This window comes from Ammodytes marinus (genome assembly GCF_949987685.1).
Source record: "Ammodytes marinus genome assembly, contig: scaffold_259, whole genome shotgun sequence".
In the NCBI taxonomy this organism is placed as follows: Eukaryota; Metazoa; Chordata; class Actinopteri; order Uranoscopiformes; family Ammodytidae; genus Ammodytes; species Ammodytes marinus.
Genome location: NW_027648396.1, coordinates 32,501 through 55,862, shown reverse-complemented (window position 1 = coordinate 55,862; position 23,362 = coordinate 32,501). Strand labels below are relative to the sequence as shown.

At 41.6% G+C, this 23,362-nt stretch overlaps 1 protein-coding gene across 2 annotated transcripts in view; it reads left to right on the top strand.

Annotated features, from left to right (window-relative positions):
* The first annotated feature begins 326 nt into the window (after positions 1 to 326).
* The window catches only part of LOC307270598 (serine/threonine-protein phosphatase 2A 56 kDa regulatory subunit epsilon isoform), a 37,334-nt gene continuing 14,298 nt past the window's right edge, over positions 327 to 23,362 (top strand). For both annotated transcript variants that reach the window (XM_080054482.1, XM_080054481.1), the window contains exons 1-5: positions 327 to 357; positions 19,167 to 19,363; positions 20,150 to 20,251; positions 21,926 to 22,018; positions 22,848 to 22,978. In XM_080054482.1, the coding sequence (XP_079910608.1) occupies positions 19,238 to 19,363; positions 20,150 to 20,251; positions 21,926 to 22,018; positions 22,848 to 22,978 (452 nt within the window). In that variant the 5' untranslated portion in view covers positions 327 to 357; positions 19,167 to 19,237. The remainder of the gene's footprint in view (positions 358 to 19,166; positions 19,364 to 20,149; positions 20,252 to 21,925; positions 22,019 to 22,847; positions 22,979 to 23,362) is intronic.

Below are 23,362 nucleotides of genomic sequence, written 5' to 3'. Positions count from 1 at the left end.
AGTGAGAGTGAGAGTGAGAGTGAGAGTGAGAGTGAGAGTGAGAGTGAGAGTGAGAGAGAGAGAGAGAGAGAGAGAGTGAGAGTGTGTGTGTCTGTGTGTGTGTGTGTCTGTGTTTTTATTACACCTTGTTTTCAAGCCCATCGAACTCACGCCCCTACCACTGCTTAAGGGTAAGAGAGAGAGAGAGTGTGAGAGTGAGAGTGAGAGTGAGAGTGAGAGTGAGAGTGAGAGTGAGAGAGAGAGAGAGAGAGAGTGAGAGTGAGAGTGTGTGTGTCTGTGTGTGTGTGTGTGTGTCTGTGTTTTTATTACACCTTGTTTTCAAGCCCATCGAACTCACGCCCCTACCACTGCTTAAGGGTAAGAGAGAGAGAGAGAGAGAGAGAGAGAGAGTGTGTCTGTGTGTGTGTATTTCTTACACCTTGTGTCTCGCTCTTGCATTTTTTATTTTAGAAATCAAATCTCCCACGCTGTATAGATGTAGCTTTTTAATCTTCAACAAAAAACACCCACTCACATCGCCAAGCAAGTGTGTGTGTGTGTGTGTGTGTGTGTGTGTGTGTGTGTGTGTGTGTGTGTGTGTGTGTGTGTGTGTGTGTGAACATCCTTAATTTTAGCTTGACTGTCTCTGTGTTACTATCAGTGTGTGTGTGTGTGAACTGGGCTATGTGCGGTATGCACCTGGGCGTAGTAATACACACACAATGAGATACCACCTGCACATATCACCTGTATAAATACAGCAGTGGTGCAGTTAAGTGAGTGACGTTAGGAATGCTGCCTCACAGAAACCGATCCAACCCACTTCAGAGTTCCTGCTAAGGCGTCTTAATCAGGACAAGAAAGGACCCATATATTAAAGCATTAGTGTGTAACTTCTGTCGCCCCCATGAGGAATTCTGAGTAATTACTAACAACACTGTCGGTGCATCTACATGAGGTAAAGCCTTCAGTGATGGCACATGGATTTTATACCTTCTGCTGTACGTCCAGGTTGTGTCAACTCGTTTGGCGATGGCTTGAATGTAACCGACATTACATTTATAGGAAAACAATTACGCACTATAGCTTTAAACTGTGTGTGTGTGTGTGTGTGTGAGATTCTGACTGCGTTCCAAATCACATACCTTTTCTTTCTACTACACTACATACTAAAGTACAGAAGAGTTGTAGTCTTTTTACTACACTACATACTAAAGTACAGAAGAGTTTTAGGGCCACCGGAGAGAAAAAAAATCAGATAAGGAAGATTTTTTTTTATATATAATGTGTCAAGAAATGTCAAGAATAAAGACAAATACTCCAAAATGCTATTGGAGTTAGTGGGGGCATTTATGTATTTTTTAGCATACTACAATTTACGTGCATGTATTGGGACATCCTAAATCTTTTTCTGGCATACTAAATAGTAGGGAAGTATGGGGATTGAAACACAGCCTCTGCGTTCATGCTCCACTTGCACTTGTTGACCCCACACACACACTCACTCACTCACTCACTCACACACACACACACACACACACACACACACACACACACACACACACACACACACACACACACACACACACACACACACACACACATAAACAACACATTTCGTCCACGCGTTGCCAAATAGCTTAGCCACACACTCATTAAGAAGTGATTATGGCCCTGTGTAGTTTGTTTATGTTTTTTTTTCAGTTTTACAAATGAGCCGTGTGTGTGTGTGTGGGCGTGTGTGTGTTCCTTAGTGCTTTCTAGGAGAATTAGTTGTGCGTTGTTTTGAAACAGTTCAAAGCAGGCTTTTGCATTGTGTGTGTGAGGGGGTGAGTGAGTGAGTAAGTGTGTGTGTGTGTGTGTGTGTTTAGTTCAAATTTTCCCGCCCTTTCTTCATGCATATAAGTCACAATTTCGGGTCAAATTTCAGCCAAAAATGTCCATCATAGTCCATCATAGTAAAGGCGCGGTGGTTTACACATTAATACATAAATCCAGTTGTTGGCAGTGTTAGCTCATTCCTAGATGTTTTAGAGGGAGGCGAAGGAGAGGGCACAGCTTCCTCAGGGGATCCCCGGGGCCATGGCTGACGTAAACACTTTAACATGGTCACAATAGATTGACTCTGAACTACACACACGCCCATGTGCTTTAACTGATAGGGACTTACCTCTCTGAATTCCTTTATAGTTATTTAATCAGACAGACAGACAGACAGACAGACAGACAGACAGACAGACAGACAGACAGACAGACAGACAGACAGACAGACAGACAGACAGACAGACAGACAGACAGACAGACAGACACACACACACACACACACACACAGCTCTAGGCATATGTAATAACTAAATTTTCTGTCTGATTGATCACTCTTTAAGACAGGCCCTGAGTTGGGAATTACACACACTTTATTTTTATTTTTTTGAATGTATTTTATTTTATACAATACTAAATACTGCAGTAACACTGGGACAGACCAACTCCACGCTCATGTGCTTAAAGGAATACGTCACCCATACGGAACCAGCGTTCTATCATTATAAAATCTCTATTATAATATAATGAATGAGGTTTTTCTTCCCTCAGTCTTCCCTTAGTCTTCCCTTGGCCCAGCTGTCCTGTTATTCCTGACCCTTACTGTGATGTCACAGTAAGGAAACTGTAGGGTTAGACAGTGAGACCATAAAACACTCTTTCTGCCTTTTCTCAGGCTAAGATGATCCGATTTCAATTTTTTTTGCACATTTATACTAAATAGGATCTCAGAGTTCAATACACCTTCATATTCCAACCGGTGAAGTAGGCCTTTAAACAGATAGTAGTGTACCTTGCTGAATTCCTTTTATAATAATTTTTACGAGATCTAGGCAAAAACTACACCTCTAGGCATAGGATCAACTGTCTCTGAAATCGAGATGCATTTTATGTATGAAAGTGGCTATACAAAGAAGGTTCCTAATAATAATAATAATAATAATAATAATAATAATAATAATAAAATAAAATAAAATAAATAATAATAATAATAATAATAATACATTTTATTCAAAGCCATGATAAAACGCTTCCACACCATAATTATATGTGTACATACTTTCTTCAATAAAGTTAAAAAAAAAAGTAAAAAAAAAAAAAAAAAAGAATAAAAGAAAAGGCCTAGGATTTATCTTGACATTTTTGTGTCTGATGTATCACTCTTTAAAGCTGCAGTGTGTAATATGACATCATGAAGAAAGTTCTACAAAGTTCTAGAATGCAACGCTCCCTGGGTAACCCCAACCCTTTAGAATAATAACAGAAGCTACAGTGGCCTTCAAGGACAAGAACAATTCTAAATTTTAATCAATGCACCTGATGACATTCCAACTATGACACTTTCAAGATGGCGGCACTAGGCCTTGGTCCAAAATATGCAGAAATATGGACATATATGAGACCCTTTCTAAGGGAAAAAAAAATAATTAAATTTTTTTTTCAGCTATTATGCACTAAATTAAATGTACTTATGGATATTATAATTATTTTCTACAAAATCTGCTAGGAAATAAAACCCAAAATTCTACACACTGCACCTTTAAGACAGCCCCTGCGTTGGAAATTGCATACTTTTACTTTTTACTTTGCTACATACAGCAGTTGCCCTTTTTAAAAGTATGTGGTTTGCGTCACAATGCAGTATGCTACAATTGGGACGCACGTCGGTTACATTCAAGCCATCGCCAAATGAGTTGACAAAGTTGACTAAGCCTATCGGCTCCACAAAACTCTCTCTGTATTTCTCAGTATGGCAGCGTTTACAAACTGGTGTCGCCTCCCCCCCCCCCCCTGACACTGGTGCAGGAGCTCAAGAAAAATCCCAAGAAGAGCCCAAGAAATGTTTCAGTTGTTGATTCTACTGCTAAGAAAAAACCTGGACATACAGCAGAAGGTATAAAATCCATGTGCCATCACTGAAGGCTTTACCTCATGTAGATGCACCGACAGACAGTGTTGTTGTTATTACTCAGAATTCCTCATGGGGGGCGACAGAAGTTACGCACTATCGCTTTTAAAAAAATGAAATAAAAAGAGTAAAGTAAAAAATAGAAAGAGACAACTTCCTGTGGGCTGTGTATAGCCAATGAAGCCCACCATCTCCCCCTCCCCCCCCCCCACACACACACACACACACACACACACACACACACACACACACACACACGCACACACACCCTAGCCCCCCCCTCCACTGAGAAATCTGACCCACTCGGTGTCTCTTTACATATTCAGAGCCACCACTCGCTGATAACAAGCTACCAGACTAGCGTGGGGTCGGCTAAACTTATTTCAAATCAGCGCAGAACACAACGTACATGACTGGAGTCTATAACTTTTGCTGCTGTGCCCATTTGGGAGAGGAAACCTGGTTAAAGTGAGTGACAGAATGTGTGTGTGTGTCAGTGTGTGTGTGTGTGTGTGTGTGTGTGTGTGTGTGTGTGTCAATGTGTGTGTGTGTGTGAGTGGGTCAGTGTGTGTGTTGGGGGGGGGGAGGTTGCCAGCTTTAGCACAGGAGCTGAGAGTGTTAAAGTTAGCCTCTGCTGTCGAGAGCTGTCGTTGCTGCTGTGTGTGTGTGCTTGTGCCTGTGTGCTTGTGCCTGTGTGTGTGTGTGTGTGTGTGTGTGTGTGTGTGTGTGTGTGTGTGTGTGTGTTTGTGCCTGTGTGCCTGTGTGTGTGTGTGATGGAAAGGTAGACTTAAAATGGACTGCGATTGGTAACAGAAGTGGAGTGTGGTAACTGGCAGAGTGGAGAATGGCCAGTTGACAGTTTGAATGAGAAGGTTTTTATATTTATGGTTCAATGTGGACAAACGTATTGTGTTGGTTTGTGTTTAGTGTTGACAATCCAACATGGTGGATTCAGTGTGTAGCCTGGTATCAAAACCCTTTTTCAATTGAAACTAAGGCTGTGTTCGAATAACCCTACTAACGTCCTACTCATACTAAAAGCCCTACTAACGTCCTACTCATACTAAAAGCCCTACTAACGTCCTACTCATACTAAAAGCCCTACTAACGTCCTACTCATACTAAAAGCCCTACTAACGTCCTACTCATACTAAAAGCACTACTAACGTCCTACTCATACTGAAAGCCCTACTAACGTCCTACTCATACTAACGTCCTACTCATACTAAAAGCCCTACTAACGTCCTACTCATACTAACGTCCTACTCATACTAAAAGCCCTACTAACGTTCTGCTCATACTAACGTCCTACTCATACTAAAAGCCCTACTAACGTCCTACTCATACTAAAAGCCCTACTAACGTCCTACTCATACTAAAAGCCCTACTAACATCCTACTCATACTAAAAGCACTACTGACGTCCTACTCATACTGAAAGCCCTACTAACGTCCTACTCATAGTAACGTCCTACTCATACTAAAAGCCCTACTAACGTCCTACTCATACTAACGTCCTACTCATACTAAAAGCCCTACTAACGTTCTGCTCATACTTACGTCCTACTCATACTCAAAGCCCTACTAACGTCCTACTCATACTCAAAGCCCTACTAATGTCCTACTCATACTAAAGCCCTACTAATGTCCTACTCATACTAAAGCCCTACTAACGTCCTACTCATACTAAAAGCCCTACTATCGTCCCACTCATACTAATCTTGACTTCAATATGAGTATGTTGTGGTTGTGTATGCGAGTTTGTGTAGGCGAGAAATGCCCGAATGAGTACTTACTTCCGGGAAGATTGTGTGTATGGATCGATAGGATACTTTTCCTCACACATGGATCTGTGTTAGGAAGTGGCGAGTGATCCTAGCTAGCTAATGTAGTTCCCCTTTTGTTTACTGATACGTTATGAACCGTCCAGAGCCCTTAGGTCGTCTGGGACAGGTTTACTTACAGTCCCAAGAGTCAGGACTAAACGAGGAGAAGCAGCTTTTAGTTTTTATGCACCAAATATCTGGAACAAACTCCCAGAAAACTTGAGGTCTGCTGCAACCCTCAGTTCTTTTAAATCGAGTCTGAAGACTTTTCTGTTTCCATTTTAACCTGTACTTTTAATTTAATTTAAATGTTTTACTTCTTTTCATTCGCTTTTAAATGTCTTCTAATGTGTTTTATGTATTTTAATCTTGCCCCTGTAAAGCACTTTGAGTGGCCTTGTGTTTGAATTGTGCTATATAAATAAACTTGCCTTGCCTTGCCTACATACCAGTTTTTTACAGAGCCTTGGACTGTATATTAGCAACAGATTTTTTTTCAGTGCACACACAGTACAGACAGGTAGTGGATCATGAGGAGATATTCACTGATTTTGACAACAAGCGTTCTCCGGAATCATGACTCCACTTTTCTAAGTCCAATGGTTCCAGCTTGATTCACGAAGTCCATTCAATGGCCTTTTGTACTTATGAGATACAATGACTTGGATGCGCTTCACCAGTTTTATGGGGCGACTGTGGCTCAGTTGGTAGAGCGGGTCGGCTGATGATCAAAGGGGTTGGAGGTTCGATCCCCGCCCTGCCACCTGTGTCATGGTTGTTGTGTCCTTGGGCAAGACACTTCACCCACCTTGCCTCGTGTGAATGTCGATAGTTAGCCTGCTATCGGTGTATGAATGTGTGTGTGAATGGTAGCGTGGGAAAGGAAAACAGGTCTCCCTTGCAAAAGAGTCTTCGGACTCAATGGGATTTCCCTGTAGAAATAAAGGTTTAAAAAAGAAAAAAAAAAGAAAAGAAAAAAAAACAGTTAATGTCTCCCCGCCACATGTCCAAGTGTCCCTGGGCAAAGAGACACTGAACCCTAAACTGCTCCTGATAGTTAGCTTGCACCCTGCGTGGTAGCTGCTGCTGCTATCGGTGTATGAATGTGTGCTCCAGTTGTAAGTCGCTGTGGATAAAAGCGTCTGCTACATGACATGTAATGTAATGTAATGTAACAGACAAGTTGTGTTGCTACTTTACTTTTACTGAAGGAACGTTTTGACATCAGCTGTCAGGGGTCGAACCATGTGACCTGTCAGTTATGTGAGGGTCTCGCCACACACATAAATGAATGTTGTTTACATCCCGATAGTTGCTTGCAGCCTGCGTGGTAGCTGCTGCTGCTGCTGCTGCTATCGGTGTATGAATGTGTGTGTGATTGGGTGAATGTGTACAAAACAATGTAAAGCGCTTTGGGGCTGTGAAAAACCAGGGAAAAGAGCTTTATAAGTGGAGTCCATTTACCATTTACCATTTGTATGGGTGCACCCTTTAGTTGTTCGTTAAACACCAACAGTGTGTGTGTCTCTGGGCTCTGTAGCTTCTACTATCTGCTGTTTGGTTGGTCAGTTACAGTAGCTGGGAGCAAAGTTTACCCAGGTCGCACTGCAGCATGTTAATGATTGACAGCCGCCCGGCGCTGTGTGTGTGTGTGTGTGTGTGTGTGTGTGTGTGTGTGTGTGTGTGTGTGTGTGTGTGTGTGTGTGTGTGTGTGTGTGTGTGTGTGTGTGTGTGTGTGTGTGTGTGTGTGTGTGTGTGTGTGTGTGTGTGTGTGTGTGTGTGTGTGTGTGTGTGTGTGTGTGTGTGTGTGTGTGTGTGTGTGTGTGTGTGTGTGTGTGTGTGTGTGTGTGTGTGTGTGTGTGTGTGTGTGTGTGTGTGTGGACGCTTATATGACACCAAAGAACATGGACATAGATAGGGGCACGTGTAGCTTGTGAACGTATATTTATTTATGTGTCAGTTCTTCCAACACACACACGGTTGCCCACACCTGTATTTACAGTACATGCTATGGTAATGTACCGTAAACAGAGTACAACTAGTTGAATATGGGACATCTGTGCTTAGCTGAAATGACTGTAGGCTTAATAATGCAGCTGTCCATGTTGTGGTTGTAGTTTAGTACGTTAAGATTTGCCATTAGCTTCTGTTATGTCTTATACAGCTCCGGAATAACATTTTGGTTTTATACTATAAACTACTGACAACATTTCTACCAAATCCACAATAAATTTTGTCATTTAGAGCATTTTTTTTTTTTTTTAAGATATTTTTTGGGCATTTTTATGCTTTATTGATAGTGTAGAGACAGAGTTGAAATGGGGCAGAGAGGGGAGTGACATGCAGAGAACGACCGCAGGCTGGAATCGAACCCGGGTCCGCTACTGGCCGAGGCCCATGGGGGGGACGCCCTACCAACTGAGCTAAGGGCGCCCCCTTTTAGAGCATTTTCAATAAGTAATGTAGAGATGAAGATTTAAGAAAAATCCAGACTGGTCTCTTAATTTTTTCCGGAGCTGTGTAGTAGCTAGTCTTCCAGGGGTCTTGAATATTTCATAAATTGGATTACATACATCCATAGCATTCATGCTGATAGTACATCAAAAGTCAAACAAAACCCTTAACTTAACATACTTAGCATTCGTCCTCACACCATAAAAAAAGTCAACGCAATACATCGCACAACAATCCACACAGGCTAAAAAACTGTCTAATGGGGCGCTCCGGTGGCGTAGTGGATAGAGCGTGTACCATATTGGCTCCGGCCTTCGTTGCAGTGGTCGCGGGTTCAAATCCGGCCCGTGGACCTTTACTGCAGGTCATCCCCCCTCTCTCTCTCTCACTCTGTCTCCCCATTTCAACTCTGTACTATCTAATAAAGCTTGAAAATGCCAAAAAATAATCTTAAAAAAAATATATAATAATAATAATTTGAATACAGTAGCTCACATAATCATTTATATAATCTTCAATAGTTGAGAACAGAAAGCATCTGAAAATTCATGTAAGTCACAAAAAAACGACTTGATAGCTCAACGTTTATTTCAAATCTTTAAACCTGCAGTGTGTAGAATTTGGGTTTTTATTTCCTAGCAGATTTTGTAGAAAGTAATTATAATATCCATAAGTACATTTAATTTAGTGCATAATAGCTGAAAAACATTTTTTGAATAATTTTTTCCCCCTTAGAAAGGGTCTCATATATGTCCATATTTCTGCATATTTTGGACCAAGGCCTAGTGCCGCCATCTTGAAAGTGTCATAGTTGGAATGTCATCAGGTGCATTGTTTGAAATTTAGAATTGTTCTTGTCCTTGAAGGCCAGTGTAGCTTCTGTTATTATTCGAAAGGGGTGGGGTTACCCAGGGAGCGTTGCATTCTAGAACTTTGTAGAACTTACTTGATGATGTCATATTACACACTGCACCTTTAAGATCACTAAAATATATGTACACAATGTCTTGGGTTAAAAAAAAAATGCAAATACAAGTTTTACTTCTTAGGAAAACATATTTTAACACTTTCATAAATCAAAATGTAAAAGGTTATGTAATGAATGATATGCCAACATTGCTTAAAGGAATACTTCACCCATACGGAACCAGCGTTCTATCATTATACAATCACTATTATAATATAATGAATGAGGTTTTTCTTCCCTCAGTCTTCCCTCAGTCTTCCCTTGGCCCAGCTGTCCTGTTAATCCTAACCCTTACGGTGATGTCACAAGAAGGAAACTGTAGGGTTAGACAGTGAGACCATAAAACACTCTTTCTGCCTTTTCTCAGGCTAAGATGATCCGATTTAATTTTTTTTTTGCACATTTATACTACATAGGATCTCCGAGTTCAATACACCTTCATATTCCAACCGGTGAAGTAGGTCTTTAATAATGCACCGTGGTGAGAACAGGGCTTGCAGTGGTTATATAATATAAAACAGTATCTGAATGTATCTACAATTCATTAACAAGTGTGATATCTGAAGTCCAAAGTCCACTGTATAATAAATCAAACTGTTGTGTCACTCTCTCACATGCTTGGTCATGCTGTTATGTGATTTTATATTATATTATATTACATGTCATTTAGCAGACGCTTTTAACCAAAGGGACTTACAACTGGAGCACACATTCATACACTGATAGCAGCAGCAGCAGCTACCACGCAGGGTGCAAGCTAACTATCAGGAGCAGTTCAGGGTTCAGTGTCTCTTTGCCCAGGGACATGTGGCGGGGAGACGGGGGATCGAACCACCGACCCTGTAGTTGAGGGTCGACCACCCTACCCACTGAGCTATGTCCACTAAAGGCTAGATATCAATGTAGCTAAGAGGAATATTACATTAGTTGATCAGCAGCACAAATTTAAAGGTGCAGTCAGGTGCTTTTTCTTATAATACACAGCCTAGGCTCTGTAAACGGGCATGTTCCTAGCTAATGTGGGCCCCCCTTTTTTTAAGCATATTCTTTTTTTACCTTTATTTGTTTATAGCCTATATGCTGTGTATTTATACCAGATTTTTTCAACACACACACACACACACACACACACACACACACACACACACACACACACAGTACAGACAGGTAGTCACAAAAAGATTTTGACAACAAGCATTCTCCAGAATCACTCAAATTTTTTTTGCTATTTATCGAGGTAAGATCTAAAAACATATTATTATTTTCTCTGTTTTATATCAATGCTCAAAACACACCATTTGAAGAGGTAACTTTGGGCTCTCAGAATTTCTGCTATTTTAGTGGCATTTTATAAATTCGATTTATTTACTCCTATTTATCTAATGAACATATTGTTTAGGGTTATGTTTATCTTATTCGTCTCTATATTTTTTTTCTATCGTTTCTATTGCACCGTGGGTCAGAGATAAACGCCATTTTGAGTCTGATGTACAGTTTGTCTTTCATATATCAGAACAGACAATTAAAAACTTTGACATGACTTTGACTTTTTATGGGTTAATCAAAATCCAACTGGGTCTGCCAAAGAGCTTTAGTGCACTGTTATCTAGTTCAACCTTAGTTTGACTTATCGACTCAGTCTTCATAGTGTGTGTGTGTGTGTGTGTGTGTGTGTGTGTGTGTGTGTGTGTGTGTGTGTTTATGACAGACACATGACCTATCCACTTATCATATCGATTGAATTTTGAGTACATTGTTGATTTTTTAAAATATTTTTTATAGATTTTTTTAAAACTATTTTTGGGGGCATTTATTTTTTATTTTTTGCTTTTTATTACCACTACACCACAAGCGCCTCCTAAAATATTGACTTATGCCCTGCAGTTTGTCACCCTGTTAAAGCGATGGGGTCGCCTACCATTGAAATAATGTAAATTGCATGTCAAATATTTTTCACAAGTTAACATATCAATGGACTGTCCCATCTGTGTGTGTGTCTGTATGTGTGTGTCGGTGTCCGTGTATGTGTGTGTGTCTGTCTGTCTGTCTGTGTGCCCCTTTGTTTGAGTGTGTGTGTGTGTGTGTGTGTGTGTGTGTGTGTGTGTGTGTGTGTGTGTGTCTAATGATTGCGAAGCAGTTGGTTTCTGTTGCAGATTTGCATGGACAGCTGACGGCATGTTGCTGGGTCACGTCTGTCTTCCGGTGTGTGTGTGTGTTTTTGAAAACAGAACAGATGTGGTGACAGTCATCCTGTGTGTGTGTGTGTGTGTGTGATGACAGTCATAGTTTATAGTCATCTCTTCTCACTGTAATCCTTTATGTAACGGACACACACACACACACACACACACACACACAGAGGCTTATGGATGACAGCAGTGATTGTCATCCACCGGAAACATGAAAGGAAACAATTGAAGTGATTATAAAGCGTTTCTACAGACCCTTAATAAGACTTAGAAGGCGTTTAATTAATTAATTTTAAAATAATGCTTTTTAAAAATATATATAATATCAATAACACACACACACACACACACACACTCTCTCGTTCTCTCGCTATCTCTCTCTCACACACAGTCACCCACTTACACCATACATATATCCTTCATACATTAAACCTGCAGTGTGTAGAATTTGGGGTTTTATTTCCTAGCAGATTTTGTAGAAAGTAATTATAATATCCATAAGTACGTTTAATTTAGTGCATAATAGCTGAACATTTTATTTTATTATTTATTTTTCCCTTAGAAAGGGTCTCATATATGTCCATATTTCTGCATATCTTGGACCAAGGCCTAGTGCAGCCATCTTGAAAGTGTCATAGTTGGAATGTCATCAGGTGCATTGTTTAAAATGTAGAATTGTTCTTGTCCTTGAAGGCCACTGTAGCTTCTGTTATTATTCTAAAGGGGTGGGGTTACCCAGGGAGCGTTGCATTCTAGAACTTTGTAGAACTTTCTTGATGATGTCATATTACACACTGCACCTTTTAAATGCAAATAATCAAAAACACACAAAGAAGTATTGTTGTACAGCCTATTCACAGACAACAGCAAACTCCAAAGATTTCAACCTACAAAGTAGTAGAACTAGTGGTGGCTGCTATTACATCTACTGTGCCCACCATCTCTACCATTGTGTCCTTGAGCAAGACACTTAAACTCCAAACTGCTCCAGGGGCGCTGTACTATGGCTGACCCTGCGCTCTGACCCCCTCTGGAGTGTGGGAACTTGAGAGGGGAGATGAGAAAAGACAAATTTCAATATACCTTGTGTAAATTGACTATATAAAGATAACTTAAAGGTGCAGTGTGTAATATGACATCATCAAGAAAGTTCTACAAAGTTCTAGAATGCAACACTCCCTGGGTAACCCCAACCCTTTAGAATAATAACAGAAGCTACAGTGGCCTTCAAGGACAAGAACTATTCTAAATTTTAAACAATGCACCTGATGACATTCCAACTATGACACTTTCAAGATGGCGGCACTAGACACACAGAAATATGGACATATATGAGACCCTTTCTAAGGGGGAAAAAAATAATTCAAAACATTTTTTTCAGCTATTATGCACTAAATTAAATGTACTTATGGATATTATAATTATTTTCTACAAAATCTGCTAGGAAACAAAACCCAAAATTCTACACACTGCAGGTTTAAGAATATATTTTTTTTAACTAACTACTCAAGAGACCAATATCGATAGAAGACTTATTGGTTTTGCACCTGAAATGCAAAAACTAACTTTATCAGGGTGAATACAGTTAATGAGAAGCCACTAGCTGTTAGGAGGGCAAAGGTCACACACACACACACACACACACACACACACACACACACACACACACACACACACACACACATTCCTACATCAATAGCTCCACATGTCTGACTAATGGTTTTACTAATCTCAACTGCACCTGAACCTTGACTGTTTATGCCTTTTAGTGTGTGCGCGTGTGTGTGTACTTGAATACCAATTTGAGTTTTAGACCTTTTAGAGTGGGGACATTATTGGAAGGTGAAGACATTTTGTCCGGTTCTCACTTTGGGACAGGCCTTTAAAGGGCTGTTTGAGGGTTAACACTAGGTTTTAAGGACAGGCCTTTAAAGGGCTGTTTGAGGGTTAACACTAGGTTTTAAGGACAGGCCTTTAAAGGGCTGTTTGAGGGTTAACACTAGGTTTTAAGGTTCAGGTATGAATTAGGTTTATTTTAGGGTTAGTGTAAGGGTTGGGGTTAGGCATTTAGTTTAGATGGTTAGGGTTAGGGTAAGGGGCTAGGGAATGTATTATGTCAACGAATGTCTTCACAAGTATAACCGTACAAATGTGTGTGTGTGTGTGTGTGTGTGTGTGTGTGTACATGCATATGGTCACAGTCTGCACATAATCTCTAACAAACTGACCTTCAAGCTAAGGGGTCCTGCTGAGTTTGAATCACCCTCTCTCTCTCTCTCTCTTTCCTGCAGTAACTCAAGCTTGCTCGCCCTGCTCTCTCACACACACACACACACACACACACACTCAAGGGGCTTTCCCTTTTACTGTGTGTGTGTGTGTGTGTGTGTGTGTGTGTGTATGTGTGTGTGTTCCTAGGCAGTATGTCACCCGGTTACCTTACAGCTTCTTAGAGTTGCCTTTCCACTGAAATCTGTGTGTGTGTAGAACGCTGAGGCCTAAGAATAGTTGAGCACACCAGGCAAATATTTTCCATTAACAATCTAGAAGGTTACGTACTTTTCCCTCACGCGCTCGCCGTAGCAACAACTAGGCTAGGTTTACAGAGCCTAGGCACACACACACACACACACACACACACACACACACACACACACACACACACACACACACACACACACACACACACACACACACACACACACACACACACACACACACACAGGGATGGGCACAAGTAGTGTAACTCAAACTGTAGGGATTGCTTGCATTCTTTGAGGATCAATCGAGTATTTAGTTTATCTATTTGGCCAAGCTATTTTTAGTACGCAACGAAACGTCTGCAGGGATAGCCACGCACAGCAATATAGCCTGTACCACAAGAGGTCTAATGCTCCTTGAATACAGTCAGGTACAACATGATAATGACAGTTTACAGAGCCTAGGCTGTTTATTAAAGGTGCTGTAAGCCACTCTGTCTTCTAAGCTGTTGCGGTAACCGGATGTAGACCATAATAGTATAATAATCCTGAAAATGATTTTTGGCTTAGTGTGTGTGTGTGTGTGTGTGTGTGTGTGTGTGTGTGTGTGTGTGTGTGTGTGTGTGTGTGTGTGTGTGTGTGTGTGTGTGTGTGTGTGTGTGTGTGTGTGTGTGTGTGTGTGTGTGTGTGTGTGTGTGTGTGTGTGTGTGTGTGTGTGTGTGTGTGTGTGTGTGTGTGTGTGTGTGTGTGTGTGTGTGTGTGTGTGCGCGCTGGATTATAACTGATGTCATTTGTAGCAGTTAAATGGATTGAGGGATAAAGATTGAGTTTAAGAGTGAATGCCCTTCATGATACGGGGACTTTAAATTTGGGACTTGGGACAAATTGTTTTAGTCGGTGTGTATATTAAATACATTTAAAGGTGCAGTGTGTAATATGACATCATCAAGAAAGTTCTACAAAGTTCTAGAATGCAACGCTCCCTGGGTAACCCCACCCCTTTAGAATAATAACAGAAGCTACAGTGGCCTTCAAGGACAAGAACAATTCTACATTTTAAACAATGCACCTGATGACATTCCAGAAATATGGACATATGAGACCCTTTCTAAGGGGAAAAAAATTATTCCAATTTTTTTTTCAGCTATTATGCACTAAATTAAATGTACTTATGGATATTATAATTACTTTCTACAAAATCTGCTAGGAAATAAAACCCAAAATTCTACACACTGCAGGTTTAAAGTCGCTACGAGGAACTTTGAAATATTTCTGAAACAGTCTCATTTTTTCCTCTGATGATCATGAATTACATGTAACAGCAAACGAGACCATCAGTGCCAAAGAATGCTATTTTTATATAGTTTTTCTTAATGCCTTTGTCATGGTATATGCTCACCCAGGAACAACAGCTGGCGTGGTAAAAACACTACCGCTTTTGTCGGTTGTTTCAGTGATTTTGGAGACCGCTTGTTCTTGTCAAAATCACTTGTTGTCAAAATCAGTGAATATCTCCTCATGATATATCCCGCTACCTGTCTGTACTGTGTGTGTGTGCTGAAAAAAAATCCCAGTGTTAATACACAGCCTAGGCTCTGTGAATGGGGATGTTGCTATGCTGGCTATGGTGGGCCCCCTTTGTTTACATACCCATTTACCATGCGTGCGTGTTTGTGTGTGTGAATTCTGTGTTATTCTAGGCCACAAGGACCTGCGCGCACACACACACACACACACACACACACACACACACACACACACACACACACACACACACACACACACACACACACACACACACACACACACACACACACACACACACAGAGCCTGTTAGCTCTCTCTCTCTATTGAGGGATTACTGTGTCCTGTGTGATTATCAGTCTATTAATAGCTTCCTTCCTTTAAGGCCGTTCTCCTGCTGCTATAGTGGCAGAGCTGCACACACACACACACACACACACACACACACACACACACACACACACACACACACACACACACACACACACACACACACACACACACACCAACCCTAAGGCCAGACATTAATGTAATATACTATAGTGGAGTGTATACACTTCAGCAAGACGGACAATGGCATACACACATAGGCTTGCACGCTCAGTCAGTCTCACTCACTCTCTCTCACTCTCTCACACACACTCACTCACTCACTCACTCACTCACTCACTCACTCACTCACTCACTCACTCACTCACTCACTCACATTTCACAACACTTAAACATACATATTAGGAGTGTGCCATAGGTCAACACAGTCCTTACCAGAGTGATACTGTTTTCAGGTCCTATCATGTCCCCCTGATCCATATACATTACAGGCTAGAATGCATAAACACATATAGACGTACCCTGTACTGCCAGTGTAGTATGGTCTCTGGAAACTGTGGTTGCGTTCCGAATCGCATACTCTTTCTTTTTTCTATTCTACATACTACATCCGACGATAAAAAGAATCTAGTTAGGATGCAGTAGGCATACTATTGGGACATACTTTTCTCTCTTATTTCATCATAACATTGCGCCTTGATCTTGCCTCTTGCTTTTATATCCGTCGCATCCCCATTTGTTTTCATACGGAGGCTTCGTCGATGTGACGTCACTTCACGTGCGCACTGGATTGTGGGTCAGAATCGCCCAAATAGGATGCACTTTTCAACACTAACAATCTTGGCCGCATGAAGTAGGACATCCGGGTACTTCTAACCATCCTAAATCTGGCCACAAGAATCGGGACATCCTAAATCTTTTTTCTACATAATATATAGTAGAAAGTATGCGATTCGGAACGCAACCTGTATTTTGAAAATCTTGCCCACCTGATTTTAATCTTTTTTTATAGTCACATAAGAATTAAATTTTAAGAATCAAAAATCAAATGTTAATAATAAACGTCCTAGACTCTGTCAAAGGGTATGTAAACAAAGGGGGCCCACTGTAGCTATAGCAACGTGCCTGTTTACAGAGCCTAAGCTGTTTATTAACATTGGATTTTTTTTCCCCAGACACACACACACACACACACACACACACACACACACACACACACACACACAGTACAGACAGGTAGCGGATCATGAGGAGATATTCACTGATTTTGACAAAAAGTGATTTTGTCAACAAGCGTTCTCCAGAATCACTGACTGCACCTTTAAAAGCTATTTAGTTTACAGTTTTTAATGGTTTTAATTTCAAGTCTCCATCTGCTACAGAGGCTAAGAAATACATGTTAACATTCTGGTTTTAGAATTTTATTTTCTCCTAGACATACTTAGATGTTATTGGGTTAAGCTTCTTGGGTTCCTCTTTCTAACCAAGTTTGTGTAGCCGGGATTACAGAGCCTAGGACGGGTGCCAGGCAATCACAGTGTTGAAGGGTTTGTGTTAGAGGCTGACTGTGGCCGTTAAACCTGCAGTGTGTAGAATTTTGGGTTTTATTTCCTAGCAGATTTTGTAGAAAGTAATTATAATATCCATAAGTACATTTAATGTAGTGCATAATAGCTGAAAAAAATGTTTTGAATTATTATTTTTTCCCTTAGAAAGGGTCTCATATATGTCCATATTTCTGCATATTTTGGACCAAGGCCTAGTGCCGCCATCTTGAAAGTGTCATAGTTGGAATGTCATCAGGTGCATTGTTTAAAATTTAGAATTGTTCTTGTCCTTGAAGGCCACTGTAGCTTCTGTTATTATTCGGTTGGGTTGGGGTTACCCAGGGAGCGTTGCATTCTAGAACTTTGTAGAACTTTCTTGATGATGTCATATTACACACTGCACCGTTAAGGGTTTGTGTTAGAGGCTGACTGTGGCCGTTAAGGGTTTGTGTTAGTGACTGTGGCTGAGGCTTTGGCCTAGTTGGACTGAAGCTGAAGCAGGAGGAACCAAACACATTGGGATGAACATGTTGTTTCCAAGAAACTAACTACGCTCTCTCTCTGTCTCTCTGTCTCTGTCGCTCTCACTCTCTCTCTCTCTCTCTCTCTGTCCCTCTCCCTCTCCCTCTCTCTCTCTCTCTCTCTCTCTCTCTGTCTCTCTGTCCCTCTCTCTCTCTCTCTGTCCCTCTCTCTCTCTCACTCCCTCTCTCTCTCTCTCTCTCTCTCTCTCTCTCTCTCTCTCCCTCTCCCTCTCTCTCTCTCTCTCTCTCTCTCTCTGTTGAAAAATATATTTATATAATTTACAATCCTAGTTCCTAGAGCCCAAAGTAATATACCTATCGCTTAATTAATGAACTAATCGCTTTATAATTGTTATGGAGAGTTGAAGAAGTTATTCCACTGTTACTTTAAAAGTTGCTAATTTAAATGAGAGACGGAGAGAGAGAGAGAGTGTAGAATTCAAAATGATAAACTTGCCCTTTGAAGTGTAATTTAGGGAGTATGCTCTCAAACACACACACAAACACACACAGACACACACACACACACACACACACACTCTCTCACACACACACACACTCTCTATCACTCTCACTCACTCACTCACTCACTCACTCACTCACTCACTCACTCACTCACTCACTCACTCACTCACTCACTCACTCACTCACTCACTCACTCACTCACTCACTCACTCACTCACTCACTCACTCACTCACTCACTCACTCACTCACTCACTCACTCTCTCTCTCTCTCTCACACACACACACACACACAGCTTATATCTTACATAATGCGGGCCCAGCCATCAGGGGAGAATGTCTGAGTGTGTGAACTGTGCGCGACCCTTACACCACACCATGTCTGTAACTATGGAAACAGAACAAAGAAACAACCTGTCGACTGGTTCAGCAGAAGAAAAAAATGTCTTTTCCACCTTCAAACATCTTTTGTTTTCAGTGACAAACCTTTTCTTAACCCCTTGAATGGCTGTCTGTCTGTCTGTCTGTCTGCCTGCCTGCCTGTCTGTCTGCCTTTCTGTCTGTCTGTCCGTCAGCCCTGTGATTGACAGGCAGCATATTTCAGCATATTTATTGCAACTCTGCGGGAGTTACAAGAGTTTTTCACATTTCTACCAACTCACTCACTCACTCACTCACTCACTCACTCACTCACTCACTCACTCACTCACTCACTCACTCACTCACTCACTCACTCACTCACTCACTCACTCACTCTCTCTCTCTCTCTCTTTCACTCACTCACTCACCCCCCCCCCCCACACACACACCCTCCCCCTCCCCCTCCTTCCCCACCCCACCCCCTCCCCTCTCCCCCCCCTCACACACTGTCTATCCACACACACTGTCTATCCCCACCATTCTAACTTGACTTGTGTGTGTTTGTTTGGCTCACCCAGACGTGCCTGCGCCGGAGCAGCCGGAGCTGTTCCTGAAGAAGCTTCAGCAGTGCTGTACGGTGTTCGACTTCATGGACACGCTGTCGGACCTCAAGATGAAGGAATACAAGCGCTCCACGCTCAACGAGCTGGTCGACTACGTCACCGTCAGCCGGGGATACCTGACGGAGCAGGCCTATCCCGAGGTCGTCAAAATGGTGAGGGGGGGACGCACGCACACACTCAAGCACGCTCAGTCAGTCAGTCAGTCAGTCAGTCAGTCAGTCAGTCAGTCAGTCAGTCAGTCAGTCAGTCAGTCAGTCACTCACTCACTCACTCACTCACTCACTCACTCACTCACTCACTCACTCACTCACTCACTCACTCACTCACTCACTCACTCACTCACTCACTCACTCACTCACTCACTCACTCACTCACTCACTCACTCACTCACTCACTCACTCACTCACTCACTCACTCACTCACTCACTCACTCACTCACTCACTCACTCACTCACTCACTCACTCACTCACTCACTCACAGACAGACAGACAGACAGACAGACAGACAGAGACATATCAGGGGATCCCTGGCAGAGCAGGCCTACCCTGAGGTTGTCAAAATGGTGAGGGGGACAGACAGACAGACAGACAGGCAGACAGACAGACAGACAGACAGACAGACAGACAGACAGACAGGCAGACAGACATTGGGTGAATCCCTAGTCAATACTGAGTTGTGTCCCAGCTGATACACACATGTCCAGACTGTATTGATCTGAGCCATGTCTCTGTCTGTGTGTTGTCCCAGCTGATACACATGTCCACAGTGAGTCTAAATGTGTTCTCTGTGTGACTGTATTGATCTGAGCTCTGTGTGTGTGTGTGTGTGTGTGTGTGTGTGTGTGTGTGTGTGTGTGTGTGTGTGTGTGTGTGTGTGTGTGTGTGTGTGTGTGTGTGTGTGTGTGTGTGTGTGTGTGTGTGTGTGTGTGTTGTTGCAGGTGTCTCACAACATATTCCGGACTCTTCCGCCCAGCGACAGTAACGAGTTTGACCCAGAGGAAGACGAACCCACACTCGAGGCCTCCTGGCCACACTTACAGGTACACAGCAGAGAAGAGTGTGTGTGTGTGTTTACTAAAGCCCCTATCTCACTGGGCTGCAAGTTCAAATCAGTCACAATTTAGTTTCATATGTCGCCAACCCCTCGCAAAGTTGTCTGACATTGCTCGCACTTTCTGACTCGCGGAAACTAAATTGAGAAGGGTTTGCAACGCATTTGAGACACATGCGACGGCTCTGAGACTATTTTGAGACTAGATTTGTCGCACACTTTTTTTGAACATGTTCAAAATTCAAGCGACAGGACTGCTCTGCGACTCATGCGAGGAAATTGAGACCTCCGCGAACGTTTGGAGACAGTTTAGAGACTCCCTCGCGAATGCAGTCTCCAACTTGTCGCAAACAGTCGCAGCCCAGTGAGATAGGGGCTTTACAGGTACACAGAGAACAGAACAGTGTTTCTGCTGTACGTCCAGGTTTTTTTCTTAGCAGTAGAATCAAAAACTGAAACATTTCTTGGGCTCTTCTTGGGATTTTTCTGAGCTCCTGCACCAGTGTCGGGTGAGGTGACACCAGTTTGTAAACGCTGCCATACTGAGAAATAAAGAGAGAGTTTTGTGGAGCTGATAATAGGCTTAATCAACTTTGTGTTTAACTCGTTTGTCAATGGCTTGAATGTAACCGCCATTGATTCATATGAAGAAGTTACACATTATAGCTTTAAAAGACTTGATTACTAGAGCCAGCCTCTCTGGTCTCACCCTCCCCCCCCCCCCCTCCTCCCTCTGTGTGTGTGTGTGTCTGCTGCCCAGGAGAAAAAACCTGGTAAAAAAACGCAATTGAATTTATTTTTTTATTTCATCACATTTTGCCCCCAATATTTTTCCAAAAGTCATAAAAAAAGATGTCATCCCTCCAAATCAAAATCGTTTGATTTGCCCACATCCAGGACTTCATACCTGACACTGTCCCCTGTGTGTCCTTCTTCCCCTTTAAATTCAACCCAGTCCAAGTGTAAAGGCCAAAAGACACATTTCTATTTGACACATTTTTTTTTATTGAAAAATCCAGGAACTTAACTTAACTTGTCTGTAAGGAACATTTCAGTCAGGATGTTTCTTGTATTATTAAATCAGCGTGTCTTTGTACAGAAGGCAGTTGTGTCTGTACTCTGTGTTCAAAGTTAATTGAGTTTTCAGAAAGTTAATTTGAAACGCAAAGAGCTCAGCTGATCAATGATGGCTGCCTCTGAAACATGTTGTTTTCTCTGACTCTCTCGCTCTCTTTCTCTCTGTCTGTCTCTCTGTCTCTCTCTTACTCTTTCCTCTCTCTCTCTCTCTTTCCCTCTCTCTCTCTCTCTTTCCCTCTCTCTCCCTCCCTCTCTTCCTCCCTCCTTCCCTCCCTCCCTCCTTCCATCCCTCCCTCTCTTCCTTCCTTTCTCCCTCCCTCCCCCCTCTCTCTCTTTCTCTCTTTGTCTGGCTCTCTCTCTCTCAATTCAAATTCAAAAAGCTTTATTGGCATGACTATTGTGGTAAACAAACAGTGTTGCCAAAGCGTTACAATATTAAAAATGATGCAAATAATACCAAAATAGAACATTCAGAACAGTATGTACATATAACAATATAACATTGCATATCTCTCTCTCTCTCTCTCTCTCTCTCTCTCTCTCTCTCTCTCTCTCTCTCTCTCTCTCTCTCTCTCTCTCTCTCTAGTTGGTATACGAGTTCTTCATCCGGTTCTTGGAGAGTCAGGAGTTCCAGCCGAGCATTGCCAAAAAGTACATAGACCAGAAGTTTGTCCTACAGGTGAGTTACTGAACTACAAATATCCCTTTTCCTGCGTTCCAAATCTCATACTCTTTCTCTTCTCTATTCTACATACTACACTTTATCATAAACAGTATTTAGTTAGCATGCAGTATGCTACAATTGGGACTAGGGCTGGGTATCGTCAAGGACTTCGCGATACGATACGTATCACGATACACTGGTCACGATACGATATATCACGATATATTGCGTATCTTGATATATCACGATATATTGCGATATTCCATAAACAAGTTGCCTTGTCAAACATAACAGCACAATATAGTGATAATTGTACAGACAAATTAAGTCTAAACTATTTCATTCACAACTTCCTTTACTATTTTTCTTCCTTTTTTTTTGGTTTTGGCAAATGATCAAACACTGCTGCAGCTGCCATAACATCAAAATAACAAATCCAATTCACTCTTGTACTAACTGTACAGGACACACTGAAAATTAAAACACTTCAGTGTGCTTTTCTGACACAGTGAATCTTAAGTATTCTTATAAACAAAACTGATCTAACTTCAATAGTCAGTATCCTAGAGGCTCAGGCCTGACAGCAGACATGGGTTTGAATCTGACCCGTGATTTTTAGCTATAAAAATCGATACTGATATCGCGAAACTAAGTATCGCAATATATGTTAAATCCAATTAAAGGAATACCGTTGCTATTTTTTAATACTCTGGTATACATCTTTAACATGCTCTTTATTCCCCTGATTGTATTCCCTTGTCACTCTTGTATCAGCTCAATAACGGCTATCTAATCTAATCTTATCTTATCTAATCTTATCTTATCTTGTGTCTCTGTGTCTCAGCTGCTGGAGTTGTTTGACAGTGAGGACCCGCGGGAGAGAGACTACCTGAAGACGGTCCTTCATAGAATCTACGGGAAATTCCTGGGTCTGAGGGCTTTTATACGAAAACAGATCAATAATATTTTTCTACGGTGAGTTGGGATTTATCAATCTTTTTTTTTAAAGAAAAATGTAGGTTGCATCTATTTTTTTTTTCTCAAAGTAATTTATAAGTGGGATGATCAGAAATGTTTGCAACATTTAAAGGTGCAGTGTGTAATATGACATCATCAAGAAAGTTCTAGAATGCAACACTCCCTGGGTAACCCCAACCCTTTCGAATAATAACAGAAGCTACAGTGGCCTTCAAGGACAAGAACAATTCTAAATTTTAAACAATGCACCTGATGACATTCCAACTATGACACTTTCAAGATGGCGGCACTAGGCCTTGGTCCAAAATATGCAGAAATATGGACGTATATGAGACCCTTTCTAAGGGAAAAAAATAATAATTCAAAAATTTTTTTTCAGCT